Source organism: Trichomonas vaginalis, assembly GCF_026262505.1.
Source record: "Trichomonas vaginalis G3 chromosome Unknown ctg_17, whole genome shotgun sequence".
NCBI classification, from domain to species: domain Eukaryota; phylum Parabasalia; order Trichomonadida; family Trichomonadidae; genus Trichomonas; species Trichomonas vaginalis.
The window spans coordinates 1-18317 of record NW_026529105.1 but is presented as its reverse complement, the minus strand read 5'-3'; the positions used below and the strand labels follow the sequence as shown (position 1 = coordinate 18317).

The following is an 18317-nucleotide window of genomic DNA, read 5'->3' as shown; positions in this document are numbered from 1 at the left end:
TTAAAGACAGAAATACTTCAAACATTATATCCTATAGGCTCTATTTATACGTCAATGAACTCTACCAGACCAGAAGTAGTACTTGGTTTTGGAACTTGGACTCAAATAGTCGACAGGTTTTTGTATTGTGCAAACTCTTCAAAGGAAATAGGTGGAAGTAAAACGATTTCAGGTGAAAATTTACCTGCGCACAGTCACTACATAGATTTAAGTACATCTCAAGCAGGTTGGCATAAGCATAGATATTGGGATTGGTCAGCAATGACAAAAGGTAAAGGATATGATGTTAAAGACAACGTTAAGTTTGCTATAGATTGTTACTGGAGTAACACTGAGGGAGGAGGAAACCATACACATCGCGTTACAGGATATACGCAAACAACGGGACAAAGTAAAGAATACATGCCACCTTACATGACAGTTTACGCATGGTATAGAATTGCTTAGTCGTCATTTTCAACTTCTTTAGCATATTCGTCAGGAGTTGTCTTATATTTGTTAGGAACTGTCTTTGAAAGTATACCACCTTGAACTTTGACAAGTTTGAAACGAGGTCTGACAATAGTAGTTTTATCTTCTGCTTGCAGTGTGTACATTTTGCCATGTTTGCCTAAAACTTCATAATATTCTCTTGTATACTTTCTTCTATTTTTACGAACACGAATGTGAGTACCTGTCGGGTTCCCATTGTTGTCATAGTCAATAGTATTTTCATATGGGTCGCGTTTAGGTATTTCTATTTTTACTTTGTCACCTTTCTGAAGTTTGAAGCCCGGCATTCTTTCTTGTTTGTCTCTTTTGACTAAATTATTAAATATATAGTCTTTCTCTAAGTCAGGGTTGTTTTTCATTTCTTCGGGGGAGTGGTTTCCCAAACCTTTTTGTTTACGGCTATTGTAAATATTTAAAACTTGTCTCATCTTTGCCATGGAGAAGTGTCTATACTTGTCGTCATATGACATTTCATTTGCTTCACCACCTTGTGGTTGGTTTAAGTCTCTTAACATTTTTATACAACCGTCAATGACACCAAGAGCAGAATGGTTTTGGTCGACAATGAAATATTGGTTTACATTTTTTGAACGCAGATAGTTTTTTACATCATCTGATTTGAAAGAACTTTCACAGTCAGATGTCAGTTTTGTTGGATGGTATTTGTCAACGAATATTGTCAAAGCTGCTAAGATATCTAAAATAGCTTTGGACTGTAATGGTATGGCTTCACAGTATCTTGTGTTTTGACGACAAATATTAGCCAGTATGGTGGTCCATCTTCTCTATACCTCGGAATGTTTTCCAAGATATCCATAAACCAAGCATTTGGTGTTGAACTAAAGATTTTTATCATGAGTGCTTTCTTTGTCGCTTTAGAAACATAGGGGTCCTTGTTTGGATTCGTCATTTTTTAACCCATAAGAAATGGGTTTATTTGGCGCATTAGCAGGAGTTGCATCCAGATTTTTGCCCGCAGTGGGAACAATAGCCAGAGGTGTATTTGGAGTTGGAAGGAAGATTTTGAGTACATTAGGTATACTTAAAGAGAAAGCACAACCTATTATACAAACTGTACAGAAAGGTTGGGATGTAGCACGAGATGCAACAAATCTTATTCCAAATCCTGAAACAAGAGGAAAAGTTCAAGGATGGATGGACAATGTAGGAAGACAAGCAGGAAACTATTATAACAAAGCAAATGACTACTATAACAAGCAGGACACTATATGGACCAAGGTGAAAGATTCTTTAACAGAGGATATAACCATGCACAACAATGGGTAAACAATAACCAACCGCAACCACCTCAAACGTGGGAATGTAAAGTTTTTACTGAGATGAAATGAACAATACAGCATTGAGACAAATGGGTTCAAGATGGATTTGTCGGCTTCCAGCAGTTACACAAACGTGTTTGTCAAGTTCTTCCTATACCTCAGGAAGTTTTAGACCGACTTAAAAACAACAACAACCAGTTGAAAACAAACCAAACTAAAATTTTTTTACTGAGATGAAATGACCGAAGAAGTTGAAACGGTAGATTTGACACCACAAACAAAAAGTTCAGAACCATTGTCAAAACCTGTCAAAGAACTTACAGATGAAGAGAAAAATTCAATAATAGAAAGTGCCAGGTCTGGAAATACAAACCCTAACTACAAAAGTCACTTTTCATAGAAAATGGAACGGCTAGTATCTCAAAAAGAAACAGACTCTCACAAATAAAATATTGAAGTCTGAAGGAGCTTTCAGACAACAGATGGAAAAGTTTACTTCACTGACCAACAGTTCATTATAGAACATCTCATTGACTTAGAGTCGAAATATTCTAAACTTTACAACAAACACAAAAAGTTGAAAGGAAAACAAAAAACAAATGGCATATGATATTTATGAAGATGTTGACGACACAACTGTTCCTGCAGGTGAGGTACAAGTCAGAGGAACGAAAAGCTGACGAAAAACCGATAGAAGAAGAAAAACCAAAAACTGAAGATAAACCAAAACCAAAGTTTAGTTTCCAAAACTAAACCAAGTCAACCTTCATTAGCTGGTATGGGTTGGCGTCAAAGACTTATGGCAGCAGGCGCGTTTATGTTAAGTAAAGAAAAAAAACATTTTTTTTATTTTTATAAAAATGCCCCCATATAGAATGGATAGAAAAGTCTGCTAGAATAAAAGCAGAGTTGCAAAGATATGGTTGGAGAGTTTTCGAAAGAAGTTTAAATATAGGAAGGGAAGACCCATAAAAGTCTATGACAAACTGGCTGGTCTGACCTACGAAATGGATTTGGAAACAGCACGTATGCAAATTATCCAAACAGACTAGAGAGGTTAGAAGAAGAACGTCTTATGGACATGCCTTTCGATGTTAGTGAACCTCAAGTTGAAGGACACGACGGCTTTGCCAGATTCTACTGGAAACATGACGAACAATTGCATCCTTTGAGAAGGAAAAAAGGTAGTGCAGAGGATGGTCATGCTCCCATGGAAAGAACAAGATATGCATATGAAAGTATCGTGAAGTTAGAAGTCAAATTACATCTGGTCGAACCTTTACAGTAAACTTTGACGAAGGAAAGAACAAAGAAGGCTTCATGGGTGTACTTGCTGCCATACAAGACGGAAATAAGAAAGGACACAATCTCAGATTGACCATAACGGATTTGGATGGTCACATTTACTATGCAAATGGCAATGAACAAACAGCTGCAAACTTCTTGACGCTTTCAAGACTACAAAGAGAGAACAAATGGTTGACTCCGACTCAGACATTTTGAATGCAATTGAAGGAATTGCAAGTGTCAAGTTCGAATGGTACCAACCTAACCCTCAAGCAGTCAGACAACATGCTGGATACTTTCCGTTCATAAATAAGTCTGACATTGACTTGACAAGGTATGGAATTTACAATTCAATTGAAACAATTGTCAATGAACCTTGCATTCTTACATGTCTCAGGAACTCTGGTCTTGTTACAGATGAGAAGATGAAGTATCTTGAGTCATGTGTGAAGACAAGGTACATTCTCAGAGGTCAATTGGCAAAAATTGCACCGTTGGCAAATGTCAATATCCGAGTCAACATACCTACAGCTAAAGGTTCTTCACATGACGACTATGTTGTTGAGTTCAATTTACCATGGTTGAAGATTGCAATTGTCCACAACCACTTCATGTTGAACGAAAGTCTTACAAACCCATTGTTCGGAAAAGGCAAGTGCAACATTGTCAGAGCTGTAAACATTCTTTTCGAGAAAGGTTTGTTGGAACCAATTCCAGATGACAAGCTGACAGAAACTTTTGTACCAAAAGACGAAACAAACTTTTCACTGTTAGCAAGACCAAAAGTTGTTCCAGACAAAGTTCTAGTACAAAAGAAGTACACAATTCCAAAAGGAGTTGGATTGTTCGGATACCAACCTGAACCAGAAGAACTTCCAATGAGGTTGCAAGAACTTCAAGATGCTATAAACAAACTTCCATTGAGACATCCAATTGACGTCAAATTGTATTGGAGAGCATCTGAGTTAGGTCAGAAGGTTTTATATGAAACAGGTTGCTTCGACGATGTTTATGAGATAACAGGAGAAGTTTCTCAGAAGATAAGAGACTCACTTGAATTTCCACAAACTGGACCAATTGGTTGCGACAAGTTCGACTCAGATGAAAAGATATACTATGTCGACCTTAACGCTGCATACATGAGGTTTGTCCAATATATTCCGACTGGAATTCCAAACGAAGATGGTGAGTTCCCGGGAAGGAACTATACAGTTGGAAAAGTCATACAACAACTGTATGATATTAGGAAAGCTTCAAACCCCAAACTTGCAATGACACTCAAATTGCTTATGAATTCGACATGGGGATATTCCATTAAGAAACCTCAAGAGATGAAGAGTAAACATTATGAGAAGGTCGACAACTTTGTTGAAAGGTTTTCTCCTTTTGTTTTGAAGTACGAATTCACTCAAGGTCAAAGTGGCTTAGTAACCACATTAAAACCTATTGTCGAACATTGGTCTTACCCTCAGTTCGCAAAGGCAGTCCTTGACAACTACAACAAATTCTTCTCCGAAGTCAAATCCAAAGTGAAGGTTTACTATGAGAACATTGACGCACTCATGACGAACGAAGAAGGATACAACAAACTCATTGAAATGGGAATGGTCGGTGAAAAGATGGGTCAATTCAAATTGGACAAAATTTTCACCGAAGTTCATGTCCTCTCCAAGCGTAAGTACTGGGGCATACTTGAAGACGGCACAGAAATAAAACATTGCATGAAATAAAAAATTTTTATTCGAATTTGAATTAAAATGTGGGAATTCTTGGGAACGGGAAAGGCTTATTTACTTGAGGAACAGGTAAGGGTGGTGGAGGTGGAGGTGGAGGTGGTGGCAACCAGTCCATTTTATATTCCTTCCTAGCTAATTTCCGTTTAATTTCATGGTCGCCCTCGGAGTCTTTGAATCGGACAGGTCGAGTTACACCATTCTTGGTCTCAAACTCATATATAACCTGTTTGTCTGTATTTTCGTCGACTATGGCACGAGACACGAACATTGACCAAACGGACAAAAAGTGTCATTTCGGATGGTCAAGCAGCCAATCGCATTCGAGCACTTCGAAGAAGCCTTACGTTCCAAGGGAGAGGGTGTCTGGTGCAAGGCAGAGGTCATGAAACTCTACGAGCAGTACATCCTCAATGCCTGGGAGGACAAATCGTCCTTGGATTGGCAATTCTACCAACTCCTCTGGGACGACCTCCTACGCAACTGGGATAACGAAAGAGCCCAATTCAAAGGTCGGGAACTAATTTTGCAAATTACCCTTAATTTAACATACTTATCCAAATAAACACCTAAATTTACTTGGGGTTTCCCCCTAAAATAAAATTTTTTTTACTCTTAGAACCACTCGAGGTTCTCCTTACGGTTGTTGAGCTTGTCACCGTCAATGTGTCTGACCCTCGTCTTCTTGTCTGGATTTGGAACCCATTGAATTGCGACAAGCTTGCCCATGGAGATTGAACCGCGATTCCGAAGGTTAAGGTTCAAGTGTCCCAAGTTGTTGAGGACTGGGGTAAGAACCTTGCCTGTCTCCTTGTTGCGGATTTGGTATGGGTAGGGTTGGGAAATTTCGTAAGTGTCATCGGCAACAAGGGTTGCCCATGTAGCGGCTTCAGGAACTTCTTCTTCTTCCTCTTCTTCTTCGTGTTTCTCTTCTTCCTCTTCTTCCTCGACAATTCCTTCTTCAATTTGGTACTCACGAAGTACGGTGTTGCATGTTCTGTCCTTTCCGAGTACCTTCCAGATGGCGTCTATCTCTTCGAAGAAACGGTAGATGAGTCTGGCAAGGTCTCGGTTCTCTCTCTCGTAATTGCGCAAGGTTTCCGTGAAATTGTTCAGGCATTTCTCATTGGAAGCTTGGTTCATGAGGACATCGGCTTTGAGATTGGTCATCTCTGTCATAAGACTACTTTGGAGAGTCTTAATGGTGTTTGTCAGATGAGCTTTCAATTGGGCAATTTGAATTTGAACTGGGCGCTTGTCTGGCAACCTTGAAAGGACATCTGCTATTGTGTTCGGCTTCGGTGCTTGTTCGGACATCGAAAAAATGAAGTGGTTTGAGAATGGCAGTTTTACTTCAAAAAGCTTGTTATGACAGTTATGTCATACAACAAGTTTAAAATAATATCTTGTTCTTCTTCTGAACGTTTGTTGTCTCTTCCGATAAAAGTTTGGAACATGAGAACCAAAAAACGTTTTTTGAGATTGCGGAAGAGTTCAGGCAAACGTTCATATTCCGGATATGTTGGGAGCAGTTCGAAACATCTGAGCTGACTTTCGGACAAAATTGGGACAATGTCAACAAATTCATCTTTGGTCGGACTGCTTGAAGGTAAGTCCCTTACATGTAAGTAGCTCTGGTAAAGTCTTCTCATTTCTGCTAACTTTTGGAGTATAGCAGTTTAGAAGTTTTAATTTTAATTGTCTTATTCACTCTTGACATCTAAACGGTAACTATCCATGAGGTCAAGAGTAGCTTTGGTAGCTTTAAGTGGAGCTATCTGTTCCTTGACTCTGCAATTTTGGTTGCAATTTGATTTGAGCTCCTTCAAGTTCGCCGTCTATGTCGTTCTCAACGTCTTCAACCATGGCTTGAAACTCTTCATCGGTCCATTGAGATTGGTGTGGGACGAATTTAACTTGCTTCATTCAAAAAATGAAAAAAAATGTTTTTACTCAAAACGTTAAGGTTGACTGAACTGGTTGGATGTCGCCTTCACAGGTTATGTAGAACGGCTGACCCGAGAAGTGAAGGAGAGACTGAATTGCCAATTTCATATGGGGTAGGGGGTTCTCCTTGTTTGGTATTTTTATCCAAGGACGTTTGTTTAGGAACTTAACAAGAGTTTCTCTTTTGGCGTCCTTTATGTCGTCGAAAGGAGTGTTTTCTGGTATTTGAATTGGAATTCCAGTCGAAGTCTCGAGATTCAAGGCAGCCCTTCCAGAAATAGCGGTGAACTTGACCTTGGGCTTCATTACCCTGCGCAAGTACTGCTTAACAACTTCATTTATCTCTATAAGGTAAATTGCCTCGTCAAATCCTTCTGGCATTCCGAGTCCTTCCATCCGACAGGAAAATATTTTCCCGACAACTGGAAAAAATTTTCCGGACAAAGGGAAAAATTTTTCCCGACGACAGGAAGAACTCTTCCAGTTGTCCGTCCGTAAACCATTCAAATTTTCGAAAATTGAGAACTTTTTGGTCGAACTTCAGAAAAAGTTTTTCCTTCCGACAGAAAAAGTTTTTCCTTCCGACAGAAAAAGTTTTTCCTTCCGACAGGAAAATATTTTCCATCCCACAGGACACAAACGAATGTCCCACGTCCCACCAACCGAGTCCATTCCCAAACCAGAGGAACCGAAAGCTGCAGAACCACAACAGTCTCCTCAGCAACCTCAGTTCCAGCAAGTACCTCCGATTTACTACCAATTTCCACCTCAAGGTTACTACCCACCACAAGGCTTCCCGAACTACCCTCCTCAGCCTATGCCTTACTTCCCCAACCCTTGGATGTTCCAGCAAGCTCCACCCCAGCAATTCCAATTCCAATCTCAATCGAAGAGAGACCAAGAGTTCGAAGAAGGTCTGAACCGCTTACGCAAAGAGTATGCCACAGCCCCTATGGAAGACGACAGGCTTTCAGTCTCTTCCCTCAAATCGACCGATTCGACTCGTACCACAGATTCGGTTCGTGACCGTGAAGACTACCTCAAGCAGTCTGAGAGACTCTTCATCCTACAATCATTTACAGTTGGAGCTCTCAAGAACATGCGCAATTACGAAGGTCAGACACCAGCTGGAGACCGCAAAACAGACGTACTCGCAAGAGCCGTCCAGCTCGTCAAAACAAAGACTGAGATAGTCGACTTCATTCTTGCAGCTTGCCCATACAAGTAAAAAAAATAAACAATTACGAGTTAAACTTTTTATTCTTTCTTTTCTGAGTTGTTTAGAGCTGGTTTCTCTTGTAGGAACCTTTCGTACTCTTCCATGGTCATGTAATTGCGAATTTTGTACGCAATTCCAGGTTCGTTGTTTTTGAACCTTACGTATGTAACGCTTCCATCCTCCTCAGGGAAGTAAGCTGCTAACATCTGACCAAGTTTTCTCGGTGACTCGGAGCTCATAAAAATGTCACTTTTAAACGTTAAGTTTTTAGTCTTATTTTACCCTTTGTTTACCCTTTGTTTGTCAAGGTAGTATTGGAGTGCAATTTCTCCAAATTCTCTGTGTCGGAGTTCTTCAGCATTTTCCAAGGTGTACCTGGAGAACTCAAAGAAGTTGTCAAGAAGATACTGCCATGCTGCTCTTCTGAGTTCGTCGGTATTTTGGAAGTGTTGCACCTTCGAGTCTTCGGACATGAAAAAAATGACACTTTTTCAGCAAAAATAATGTTTAGGTGAAGTGGTGAGATCTCACCTGTTTTTTTCACCTCTTTTCTCACCTCTTGAATTTGTCATGAATTTTCCCGAAATAAAAAAAATAAAGTTAGTTTTATTTTTATTTATTTTTTTATCCGGAATATTAAAGACAGATATGTCAACAACAGAGAACACAACAACAGTTATAGTCCATGAAGCCATAAATGAAGAATACGAGTACATACAGTTTAACAAACAACTCCGTCTCATTCGTTCGGTCAAAGACGATATGTACCAAATGCAAAGTATTTTGACAGCATGTTTTGCTCCAGATACCAAAACATACAGACGATTGGTTCAAAAACCAAAGCACACAAGAACTTTTGAGCGAAGCACAGCGAGACCGACTTTTTTCGGGTCGCCTAAAACTCATGAAAATCGTAAAAATTTGCCAAATGGTTTGAGAGGTTGGTATGTACATAGACTTCTTGTAAATGCTGTTGCAATGTGGGCTTCGCCTCGTTATGCTTGGTATATTTACAGACTTCTTGACGAAATTCATAGACAAGAACGTGAAGAGATGGAAAAGAAACTTCAAGCAAAAAATGAAGTCATTGAAGCAAAAGACAAAAAGCATTCAGAAAAGAATACCACGTTCGGTACCAAAAGGTAGGAAAAGAACTATAAGTATATGATTTATACTGAAGAGATGGAAAATGAAGAAGATAAAGATATGGTTATGTTGCATTTAGTCAGAAGAAACAACAAAAGCTTTTACGACCTTGCTAAGATTTACAAATCTGACAGAAATTGGTTCTATCGCGAAAACTTACCGATTTCAATGACCCGAATGAAGATGTGAAACAAATAGTTCAAGATACTTTACCTCAAACACACTATGATATGAAAGGTTGTACAATACTTACCTTCAAAGAAGATTTGCCATTGTTAAAGGAAAAAATAACAGAGTATTTTGACAACTTCAAACAAGTAGAGTAAATGAACTCTTTTATTTTTCAAGCTTGACTTTTTACAATTTGAACTTTGTTTGCGTAGATATGAATTCTGAAAGAAGTATGAGGGTCTTGTATGACTTTGTACTTCTCCCAGAGTTCATGTCTGTCAAACTTACCTGCCATGGACTCTTTCATAAGTTCCATGAAATCGTCTTCGGACAATCCGGGAAAAGTACAATGTCAGTAAGTATTCTCTTTACATCCTTACTTAAACTCTTTGCTGTCTGTACACAAATGACAACTGAGATGTTAAAGTGTCTGAGCTTCTTAAGAATTCGACACATATCTTGTTCTCTGTTCTTTAACAAAGGATGAGAAGCAAATCATCTAAGATAAGAAGACATCTATGAGGGTAAGTCTTCCAATCGTAAGATTGCAATTTCTTCGAAATGTATTCTATCTCTTTCTGTTTGTTTCTGAAGTGTTTCTTCTCTAATATTCTCTGCATTTCCTCATTAGGTTCTTTAAACTTAGAATTTATATACTCATTTATAGCATTATACTTCAAAACTCTTCTTTGGTACTTCTTTATCCAATCTAACAACTCAGTATCCTTTATACATACTAACTTAGACTTCTTTATAATATCTTTGAACGAATTGACGGTTTGGTCAAATTGACCAGAAGTACTACAAATAACAACTAACTCATAGAATGGGTTCTTCTCATCTAGTTCTTGTTGTTGTGCAGCCATTTTAAGATAAGTGAAAGTCTTACCCGACCCAGGTGGTGCCAATTAGACCTGTTATACCATTCTGAGCAAATAAGAACTTGTCATGTATAGGTTTTATCTGAGCATTTTCTAACTTCCTCTTGTTTCTTGTTTAAAACATTCTCAAATTTTTGTCAATGTCAGCAAACTTTTTTTCTAACATATTTTTTAGAAAAATTAAAATTTTTATCTTTTAGAAAATGTCTAGCGATTTCGCTATCTATATTCGAGACAAGCTTTTCGACAGCAAAACATCTGTCGACCATAAAATCTTACATAGTGTAAACAAGAAAGGTGAATTTGTTCTAAAGTTCTGTTTCTGGGAATATGACAAGAACCATAAAAACATTACAAAGAGCAGTCTTAAAATTTGTCAATGACAGACTTGTTGACAGAGATGACGCCGATTGGAAAGATGAAGTCCAACAAAAGTTCTTAGAATGCAAAGAAGACACATGCGCTGTTCTTGAAGATGAAATAGAAAACAGAATAGATGAGCTATTAAAGGACAAAGAACTTTTACATAAATATGGTTCGGAGAAATTTGACATAACTCCACCAGAAAAGAAGAAGAGAGAAAAGAAAGAGAAGAAAGTAAAAGAAGAGAAGAAAGAACCTGAACCAGTTCCAGAAAAAAAGAAATTTGACATGTAAAAATAAACTTTTATTTTTAGAACATTTCTGGGTCAATGTCAATGTTCTCTTCCTCTTTAGGAGCAAACACTGGCTTAGACTCTAAAATCTTTTACCCAATTTACCTTGAACTTCAACTATCTTAGACTCATAATATTCATAGTCGTGCTGCTTTCTTTGGTTCATAAGGTATAACAAGTTTGTATGCTTTGCCTTCTTTAAGGTTTGAGAACCTTCTGTCAAAACTTTTCTTTGACTGCTAACAAACCTTCTATGTCTAAGTCTTCAAATTTCGCACCATTTTTAGTCACAATAGCAAACTTAACTGGTTCGATGTTCCAAACTTTGCTGAATGAAGGACTTTTCAAAATGGTAGAAGTAAACATTCAAATATGTGAATGGGTCTAGTTCTTCTTTAAGTCCTGACATGTACTTGTTTACTGAATATATTTCGTCATCTTTTCTATCGGATAAAAAAATATTTTTTTTAAATTTACTCAAAAAATTTTCTTTGTATATACACCATTCTGTACATCTAAAAGACTTTTGACATTTGCCAAGAATGTACGTTTAGAAAGCTGCATATAACCATATTCTTGACAATATTGTTTATACGAATCGTACAATGACCTTTTCATCTAAACACTCAAAGTCAGTTTCATCTATGAACAGTTCATATACACTCTTGTTTGCTTCTAACAATGTTTGTCTCTCTTCGGTATGTGGGAATTTGTCTTGGATTGAACTTTGAAATATCTAATGTCATAAATATGAGAACAAGTGGTTGTAAAAGTCAGATGTCAAAGTTTCTGCTAAGTCGTCAAAATATTCTGTATCTTGCATATGAGAATCTGACGTTCTGACAACTACATATCTTCTGTCAGAACTTTCTAACTTCATCGGAACAGTTGTTTGAAACCATAATGAAGTTTGCAACATTTTTCACAAACTCTTTGGTCTTTAATACTTTCTTTCAACAACTCCAACTTTGTCTGTTATAAGACTCTTCAAAGCATCTGAGTTCAAAACTTTTGTTGTATCTATACTTTGAAGTTCATTGCAAACTATAAGTTTCATATTCTCTATTGAAGAGTTAAACTTGCCACAGATGTTTTCTAAGTTTGTCATATTAGGGTTCGAATAACCTTCTAACAGTTTGCACAAAATATCTGTAAAGAATGTGTTCTTACCAGTTCCTTGTTTCCAATATAATGAGAGCAGTTTCATTTTTGCACTTGGATGTTGTAAGATGTTTTGCAAACCAACATAAGATATACTCATAGACTCTTTCGTTTCCATTGCATATAATTTCTTTGACATGGTCTAACCAAGCTTCTATATATATTTTCTTTCCATTCTACTTGTTCGTATTTATATCCAGTGAAGATAGAATAGAAGTTGGAGAAGGTGTATAGAACTTTATACCACGAACTGAAAAATCTTCTAACTTTGACAATAAGATATCCCAAGCATCTAAATCTTTCATTCCAACTTGTACAACTTTTATTTTCTTAAGTTTCTGTCTACATTCTTGTTCTGAACTATTGTCGCTTTAGGTTTGTTAAAGACTACATCCCATTCTTTCATAACATAACATTCTGGGGCAGAGTCGACATAAATGACTAAACGTTTCAAATTCTCGACTGCTTTGTTATAGTCTCTAATGGACATATTTCTGAATGCTTGGAAGTCATAAAAAACTGAAACATCTATTCTGTACATTTTTATAAAATAAAAAAAATATTTTTTTTTATTCTTGACTTTGTTGTGCATTTGTTTGCATTTGTTGTTCTTGAGCTATTTGTTGTTTGAAGTTGTTCTTGTAATACAACACTTTCACCAGTTGCATCTTCCAATTCGAAACTTTCTGCCGTCAATTGACAAATACATAGGACATAAAAGTTTTACAGGAACAAAGTTTGCGTCAACTAATGTCAACGTTATACTTGCCAAAGTGTTTGAGTTCACTAAGGTTGAAAATTCTGCATTCGAAATGAACAATAGGCAAACCAGCAGAGAAAGTATTGTTTATACGCATAAGTATCTTTTGGTCATAGTAGTTTCTGTCGACATTCGAATAGCACTTTGAACCTAAGTTTGAAACAATATATAAAATAGGTGTACTTAAAGTCAATGGAACAGACATTCCTTGTATGACACCTTTCCTGTTAAGGAACTGTTGGTAGTAAAACCAGAAATAAGTTTGTATTATGCTCATATTGTTTATAGTAAACTCAGTCGGACATCCAAACATAACGAAAACCTGCTCTAGTTGCAGCACATGTTACACCCGTACTTAAAGTATTAAATAAGTCAACAAAACCTGTTGGTGGTATATCTGAGTAAGTATCTTCAAAGGAGTATTTTTTTACCATTCACAACAATGAAGTCTTCTGGTGTCAAAAGAGCAAAACAGGCTTTAGTCGTCATTGTGTTTAAAGTTTTACAATATCGTCCTTGAGGACTTTGTAAGTTTGTTTGTATAAGAATTATATGACTCAGGGTTTTTTAGTCGTAATAGTATAAACCATTATATCTTCTGCCATTTATATATATTTAAAAGTTTTTCTGAAAGTGGAGAAGAACTTCATCTAAACTTTCACATGGCGTTTCTTGAAGTTCTCTGTCTAAGAAGTTCAAATTTTTGTAAAGAACATAGAACTTTCCTTTGTCTACACGAACAAACAAAACAGGGTCTTTCATATCGTTCAAAGTGTGTAAAGTCCTTTACATGAAATAAAGTCTATATTATTTTTCTTCAAACATCTTTCAAGAAGTTTTGACATTTTTACTTAGCAAATAAATTTTAATGAAATGTTGTGGTCGTCAAATATTTTTATGACGTCTGGGAAACTATACTTTAAGTTCAACGTTTCACCTCCTTTCATAACGTATATCTTGTCAATGACATTATATGAAACACCACAGCAACTAATGTCGGTTCTATTTCTTTGATGTTTATATCGTCTGCCTCTGTCAAAAGTTTCAATAGTTCTTTTCAAAACTTCAATGAGGTGCAATGACATATGAGTTCACTTTTCAGGGTTGTGTTCGACCAAGTTTAACATTATACCTAAAGCTTGACAAATCTTCTCCTGAGTTTGAAGTTTGTCTTTAAGTTGTTGGTAGTCATTTCGAATATCTGCAACAGAACTTAAGTCTCTGCTAACTTCAGGATATGTTGGTTCTTTTACAGGAACAATTGCTATACCATCTTCGTCTTCGTATGGTTTCCCCACTTCAACATCTCTGTCTTTGACATTGACAATAACACTTTGACTGTTTGTTTGAGTTGGTGAATTTAACTTCACATCTGCCACCGCCATTAAACCTTTTGAAACACTCACGCTTCTATTTTTCGGAAATGACATTTTACTTAGAATAAAAAGATGGACGTATTTGAGTATCTCTTTGAATTGAAGCAAAACAAAGTTTACACACACAAACAATACAAATACATTGATAGAATAGTTCTTTATACAAACAATGGTAAATGTTATAGAATAGCAGTCTTTGCTGAACCTAAATATTTTCATAAAGCAAAGAAAGTTGGTATAACCGAGATGGTGAAAGTTCTTGAAGCAGACAAAAATATAACAACAAAACTTACAGATATTTCTAAAGGTAAGTTTATCTTACAATATTATGTCAAAACTGGCGTACTGTCAATATTTGACGGAGAGAAGTCAGTTCAAGAACAACTTACTGACCTGCTGCCAAAATCTGCTCGATGGAAGCTGTCGTTATGCCAATCTGAGGAGCCCCAGCAGGTTTCATCGAACGAATCTTCAAAAGAGCATCTTCCGTGAAAAGTGCTATTGGTTTTGTAAACTTCTTTGCTCTCAGTTCATCTGGACCGTCTCTGTCACCAGTATATTGTATTTGTACAGTACCAACAGTTGAAATACCACCCATAAAGTCTTCTGAGTCAGCAAATGGAATGCCAAGCCAAAAGTTTGAACGGTCTCCATTTGTATATTGAGTTTTTTGACCTCCTGTATGAGTCCATACTTTCACATATGGCATAATAGAACTTTGCATTTCAGGGTTAATGGTTGTTGTGAAGTTGTTGTTAAAGTTCATAGCATCTAATGTCAAGTTGTATGACCTCATATCCTCAACTGTAGAATATTCTTCTCTTGGATAATATTTGCCATCTATGTTTATATGATATTTAATACCGGGGTTGTAGAAACAAGAATAGTCATTTATAGTTCGTCTGAACAGTACAAACATAGTATCTGCATGTTTCATTGCAGTTGTTAAAGCAATATCTGTTCTTGCACCTGGGTCAGCACTTTGGTTTCCAACTTCACCTGCAAAGTCTTTGACAGATATTTGGTGTATAGGGAACATAAGTGGAACTGCAATATATTTGGCAGCTAAAGCATTTGAAATATCTGGGTCCAACATATAGACTGCAAGTCTGCTTTCTATTCTCTTGCATTCAAACTTTTCGCATGTGAACTTAACTGGGTCCCAAGCAGTTCCAGCAGCATTGAAATAATAGTTTACTTCATTGTTGAAGTTTGAGAAACCAAAGTCTAAGTCAACTTTGTCTTTGCAAAAGTCACAGAACTTGGCTCCACCAGTTCCAGCTACAGTAATGCTGAATGGGTCTTGTGTTGGTGCAATGACTAAGTTATTTTTGCTTGGAGTAAGTTCGATAGAAATTTTTCCTGCCCAGTTTGGCAAGTATCTTAAAAACCTGAAGATGAGGAAAGATGACAAAGGAACTCTAAGTTTCAGTTTTACTTTAGTGGCAGCAGTTCCATCTGAACCAGAAAGGTTAACATAAACTCCTGGAACGTTAGGGTCAAGTCTTCTTATTTTCTCAATATTTGCATACTGGTCTGTTTGTTCTCTAGCTTGTGGTTGTACTGAGTTTCTCAAAGCGAACCATTCATAGTTTGCCCATGTTACTGTTTGAACTAAGTCAGAGTTAGAATATATCTTATATCCCATGAAAACTTCTGGAGCATATTGGTATCCGACATAGAAAATTCCATTGCAACCTTTCTTGTCAGACAACTTGGCAGAAGGTTTTATTTCAATGTCTTGTTCCACGTATAAGAATGAGTTGTCAATAGAAATAATATGAAACCTGTCGCAAGCAATATCTACTGTTGTTGAAGAACCTTCTCCAAACTCACCTACGTTTCCATAAGAAACAGCAGTTGTATATTCGTAAGTTCCAGGAACTATTTCTGACCTTCTAATGGCATTGTCGCATTCGTTATACCATTCGGAAACATTTCCGTTCATGGCATCCAAAACTGTTGGCGTTATATTCTGAGCGGCGTACATTTCATATGGGTAAAAATATAGAATAGTTGGATTTATTTGTCATAATAGAACCCACTCGTACCAAGCTTTACTTTCTTCCTGACTGAGTTTTTAACTCTTCTTTTTCCTTCATTGCCACTACTTTCACTAGATGAAGTTACTTCTTCACTACTTTCACTTTGTTCTACTCTTCTTCTTTGGTGTCGCTTTTGGTAACTTGCCCTCTGCTTCAAGTTGTTGCATCTTTGCCTCATGTTCACCTAGTATGTTGTAAATTTCCCATGTCCTTTTTGCCTTTGGGCTCTGGTCGCCCATCTCAGGTAACCTATATCCTAGAAAGATTTTGTCATAGTTTGTATTTGAGTCTTCGCGTATTGTTTGCATGACTCTTTCCTGAGTTTCCGGTTCAAGCTCTTCAAACAGAGCTTGTCCATATGGAATAAGCTCGTTTCCAAATATATGTTTTTGTAGCCATTCTGGTTTTTCTTTCCATGTTACCAATAATATCTTTTGTGAATGGGAAAGCTTTTACCCAATGTTTCAGTCTTGCGTCATTTATTTCTGTAGTTGGTTTTATTTTGTCAAGGAACATGTTTTTCAATACTAACATTTCATTTGGTACTGTCCATTTGAGTTTTCTTAAATATTCATCCATTCTCGTTCATTGTCTGCAAAGTAAGTTTTTATGACATTTTGCAAACTTTCGTTTGCAAGGTCATGTACAATAGGTTCTCTTCCTTCTCTCTCCCTAACTTTCTTTCTAAACTCTTCACCAAATATACCATCTTTATGGTTCTGTGTAGTTCTTTGAGATAAATGTTTTAGAACGTCAGGTGTTATATTTCCATCAGCCATGTTCATTTCATACTGGTCCAAAATATCTGCATGTTTCATATCTTTCAATGGCATTAAAGCCGCGCTGAAAATACCAGCTATATCTGGTTCACCATTCACTTCCATTGCGTCTACAACTTCTTGGAATTGTGGTTGTAAGTTTATGAACCACCTATCCGGATTAGCTTTATGACCCCATCTCATTGTAGTTCCATAGTCTGCAGAAACAAAAGTAGGTTTGTTTCCATATTGGTTAGGTTCTGAATGAACTTTAAACAATGTTTCATTTCTATATGTTTTGGTGAAATTTAACCTTTTATTTTCACCGAGTTCAGCCAAAGATTGAACGTTATATGGTCGTAAGTAAAAAGGATTGTTGTATTTGCGTACACTTTCTTTCAGTTCTTCCATTCTATGCTGAATATTTTCATCTGATGTTGGAGTCTTTTGTATGTCGGCGAACATTTTTCGATATTCTTTCTACTATGTCAGCTGAATTTTTCTTAGACTCTTGGAAAGATTCCATATTCTCCGCATACTCTTGTTGAGGGTCAAGATTTTTCGGCTGTTCCAAATCTTCATCTAGTTCTGTGAAGTTAGTTTCCAAAGGAGGGACTTGTTCGTTTCCTTCTGGCTCTTCTAGCTGTTGTTGCTGAACTATTTCTTCCATGTCTGGTTGTATCTGAACTTCTTCCTGTGGAGTTTCTTGTACCTCATCTGCTGGCATTTCATATATTCCGAGACCGTTTTTAACAAGTTCCCTATTTAAGTCATCCGCATTCATAACCTTTCTTCTTTCGTTCCGTCTCTATTTTTTACGCGTTTCATGAAGATAGTTGAATTATCATTTATCTCTGACACCAAATATCTCGGAGTAAATTCAGTCATGTCATTTGGATGATATGCTATTAAATCATATCCCTTAGCGAGCTTGTATTTTCCAGGTTTGAAATTATATCCCATTTGGTGCTGAACCATAAAGCTAAATAGGTTCGGGTCAGTATTTCCTTCCTTGAACTTTCTAATAGCTTCTTTATATCTGTCACTAAAGTCAAGAGTATCTGGGTAACCATAATTTTCCTTAAGCATTTTTAAGAATTCTTGGTTTCCTTGTTCTCTACTTCTTTTATGTCCTTGCTCTGTTTGTGGTTGTTGCTGTGCAGTGTTTTGAACTGTTGGTTGTGGTGCAGTGTTTTGAACTGTTGGTTGTGGTGCAGTGTTTTGAACTGTTGGTTGTGGTGCAGTGTTTTGAACTGTTGGTTGTGTGCAGTGTTTTGAACTGTTGGTTGTTGGTGCATGCCTGTGTCTGTGTCCATGTGACGATGTAAATGTTTTAGGTAGTCCTGGTGCAGGTGCTTCTCTTGGAGGGTGGGAGGGTTTGGTGGTAAGTAGTTCCAACCTAGCT

General features: G+C 37.0%; 8 protein-coding genes and 4 pseudogenes across 12 annotated transcripts, besides 1 other annotated feature; 6 read left to right on the top strand and 6 right to left on the bottom strand.

Annotated features, from left to right (window-relative positions):
• Positions 1 to 17173: a mobile genetic element.
• On the bottom strand, positions 444 to 1007 carry TVAGG3_1063060 (uncharacterized protein; the record flags this gene model as incomplete). The annotated part of the gene is made up of 1 exon (XM_053888400.1): positions 444 to 1007. One exon carries the CDS (start codon positions 1005 to 1007, stop codon positions 444 to 446), a length of 564 nt encoding a protein of 187 aa, XP_053744478.1.
• Positions 2864 to 3859, top strand: TVAGG3_1063050 (annotated as a pseudogene). Its single transcript has one exon. A coding segment is annotated over exon 1 (996 nt).
• Positions 4331 to 4789, top strand: TVAGG3_1063040 (uncharacterized protein; the record flags this gene model as incomplete). The annotated part of the gene is made up of 1 exon (XM_053888399.1): positions 4331 to 4789. One exon carries the CDS (start codon positions 4331 to 4333, stop codon positions 4787 to 4789), a length of 459 nt encoding a protein of 152 aa, XP_053744477.1.
• TVAGG3_1063030 (uncharacterized protein) lies at positions 4812 to 5063 on the bottom strand (the record flags this gene model as incomplete). The annotated part of the gene is made up of 1 exon (XM_053888398.1): positions 4812 to 5063. The coding sequence occupies one exon, from the start codon at positions 5061 to 5063 to the stop codon at positions 4812 to 4814; it is 252 nt and encodes an 83-aa protein (XP_053744476.1).
• Positions 5094 to 5357, top strand: TVAGG3_1063020 (uncharacterized protein; the record flags this gene model as incomplete). The annotated part of the gene is made up of 1 exon (XM_053888397.1): positions 5094 to 5357. One exon carries the CDS (start codon positions 5094 to 5096, stop codon positions 5355 to 5357), a length of 264 nt encoding a protein of 87 aa, XP_053744475.1.
• On the bottom strand, positions 5408 to 6109 carry TVAGG3_1063010 (HNH endonuclease family; the record flags this gene model as incomplete). Its single annotated transcript, XM_053888396.1, has 1 exon — positions 5408 to 6109. The coding sequence occupies one exon, from the start codon at positions 6107 to 6109 to the stop codon at positions 5408 to 5410; it is 702 nt and encodes a 233-aa protein (XP_053744474.1).
• Positions 6746 to 7135, bottom strand: TVAGG3_1063000 (uncharacterized protein; the record flags this gene model as incomplete). The annotated part of the gene is made up of 1 exon (XM_053888395.1): positions 6746 to 7135. One exon carries the CDS (start codon positions 7133 to 7135, stop codon positions 6746 to 6748), a length of 390 nt encoding a protein of 129 aa, XP_053744473.1.
• On the top strand, positions 7383 to 7967 carry TVAGG3_1062990 (uncharacterized protein; the record flags this gene model as incomplete). The annotated part of the gene is made up of 1 exon (XM_053888394.1): positions 7383 to 7967. The coding sequence occupies one exon, from the start codon at positions 7383 to 7385 to the stop codon at positions 7965 to 7967; it is 585 nt and encodes a 194-aa protein (XP_053744472.1).
• On the bottom strand, positions 7997 to 8197 carry TVAGG3_1062980 (uncharacterized protein; the record flags this gene model as incomplete). Its single annotated transcript, XM_053888393.1, has 1 exon — positions 7997 to 8197. The coding sequence occupies one exon, from the start codon at positions 8195 to 8197 to the stop codon at positions 7997 to 7999; it is 201 nt and encodes a 66-aa protein (XP_053744471.1).
• Positions 8607 to 9182, top strand: TVAGG3_1062970 (annotated as a pseudogene). The gene has a single exon. A coding segment is annotated over exon 1 (576 nt).
• TVAGG3_1062960 lies at positions 10393 to 10813 on the top strand (annotated as a pseudogene). Its single transcript has one exon. A coding segment is annotated over exon 1 (421 nt).
• Positions 17174 to 17201: 28 nt separating the features above from the next.
• TVAGG3_1062940 lies at positions 17202 to 18165 on the bottom strand (annotated as a pseudogene). Its single transcript has one exon — positions 17202 to 18164. A coding segment is annotated over exon 1 (963 nt).
• Positions 18166 to 18317: the final 152 nt, after the last annotated feature.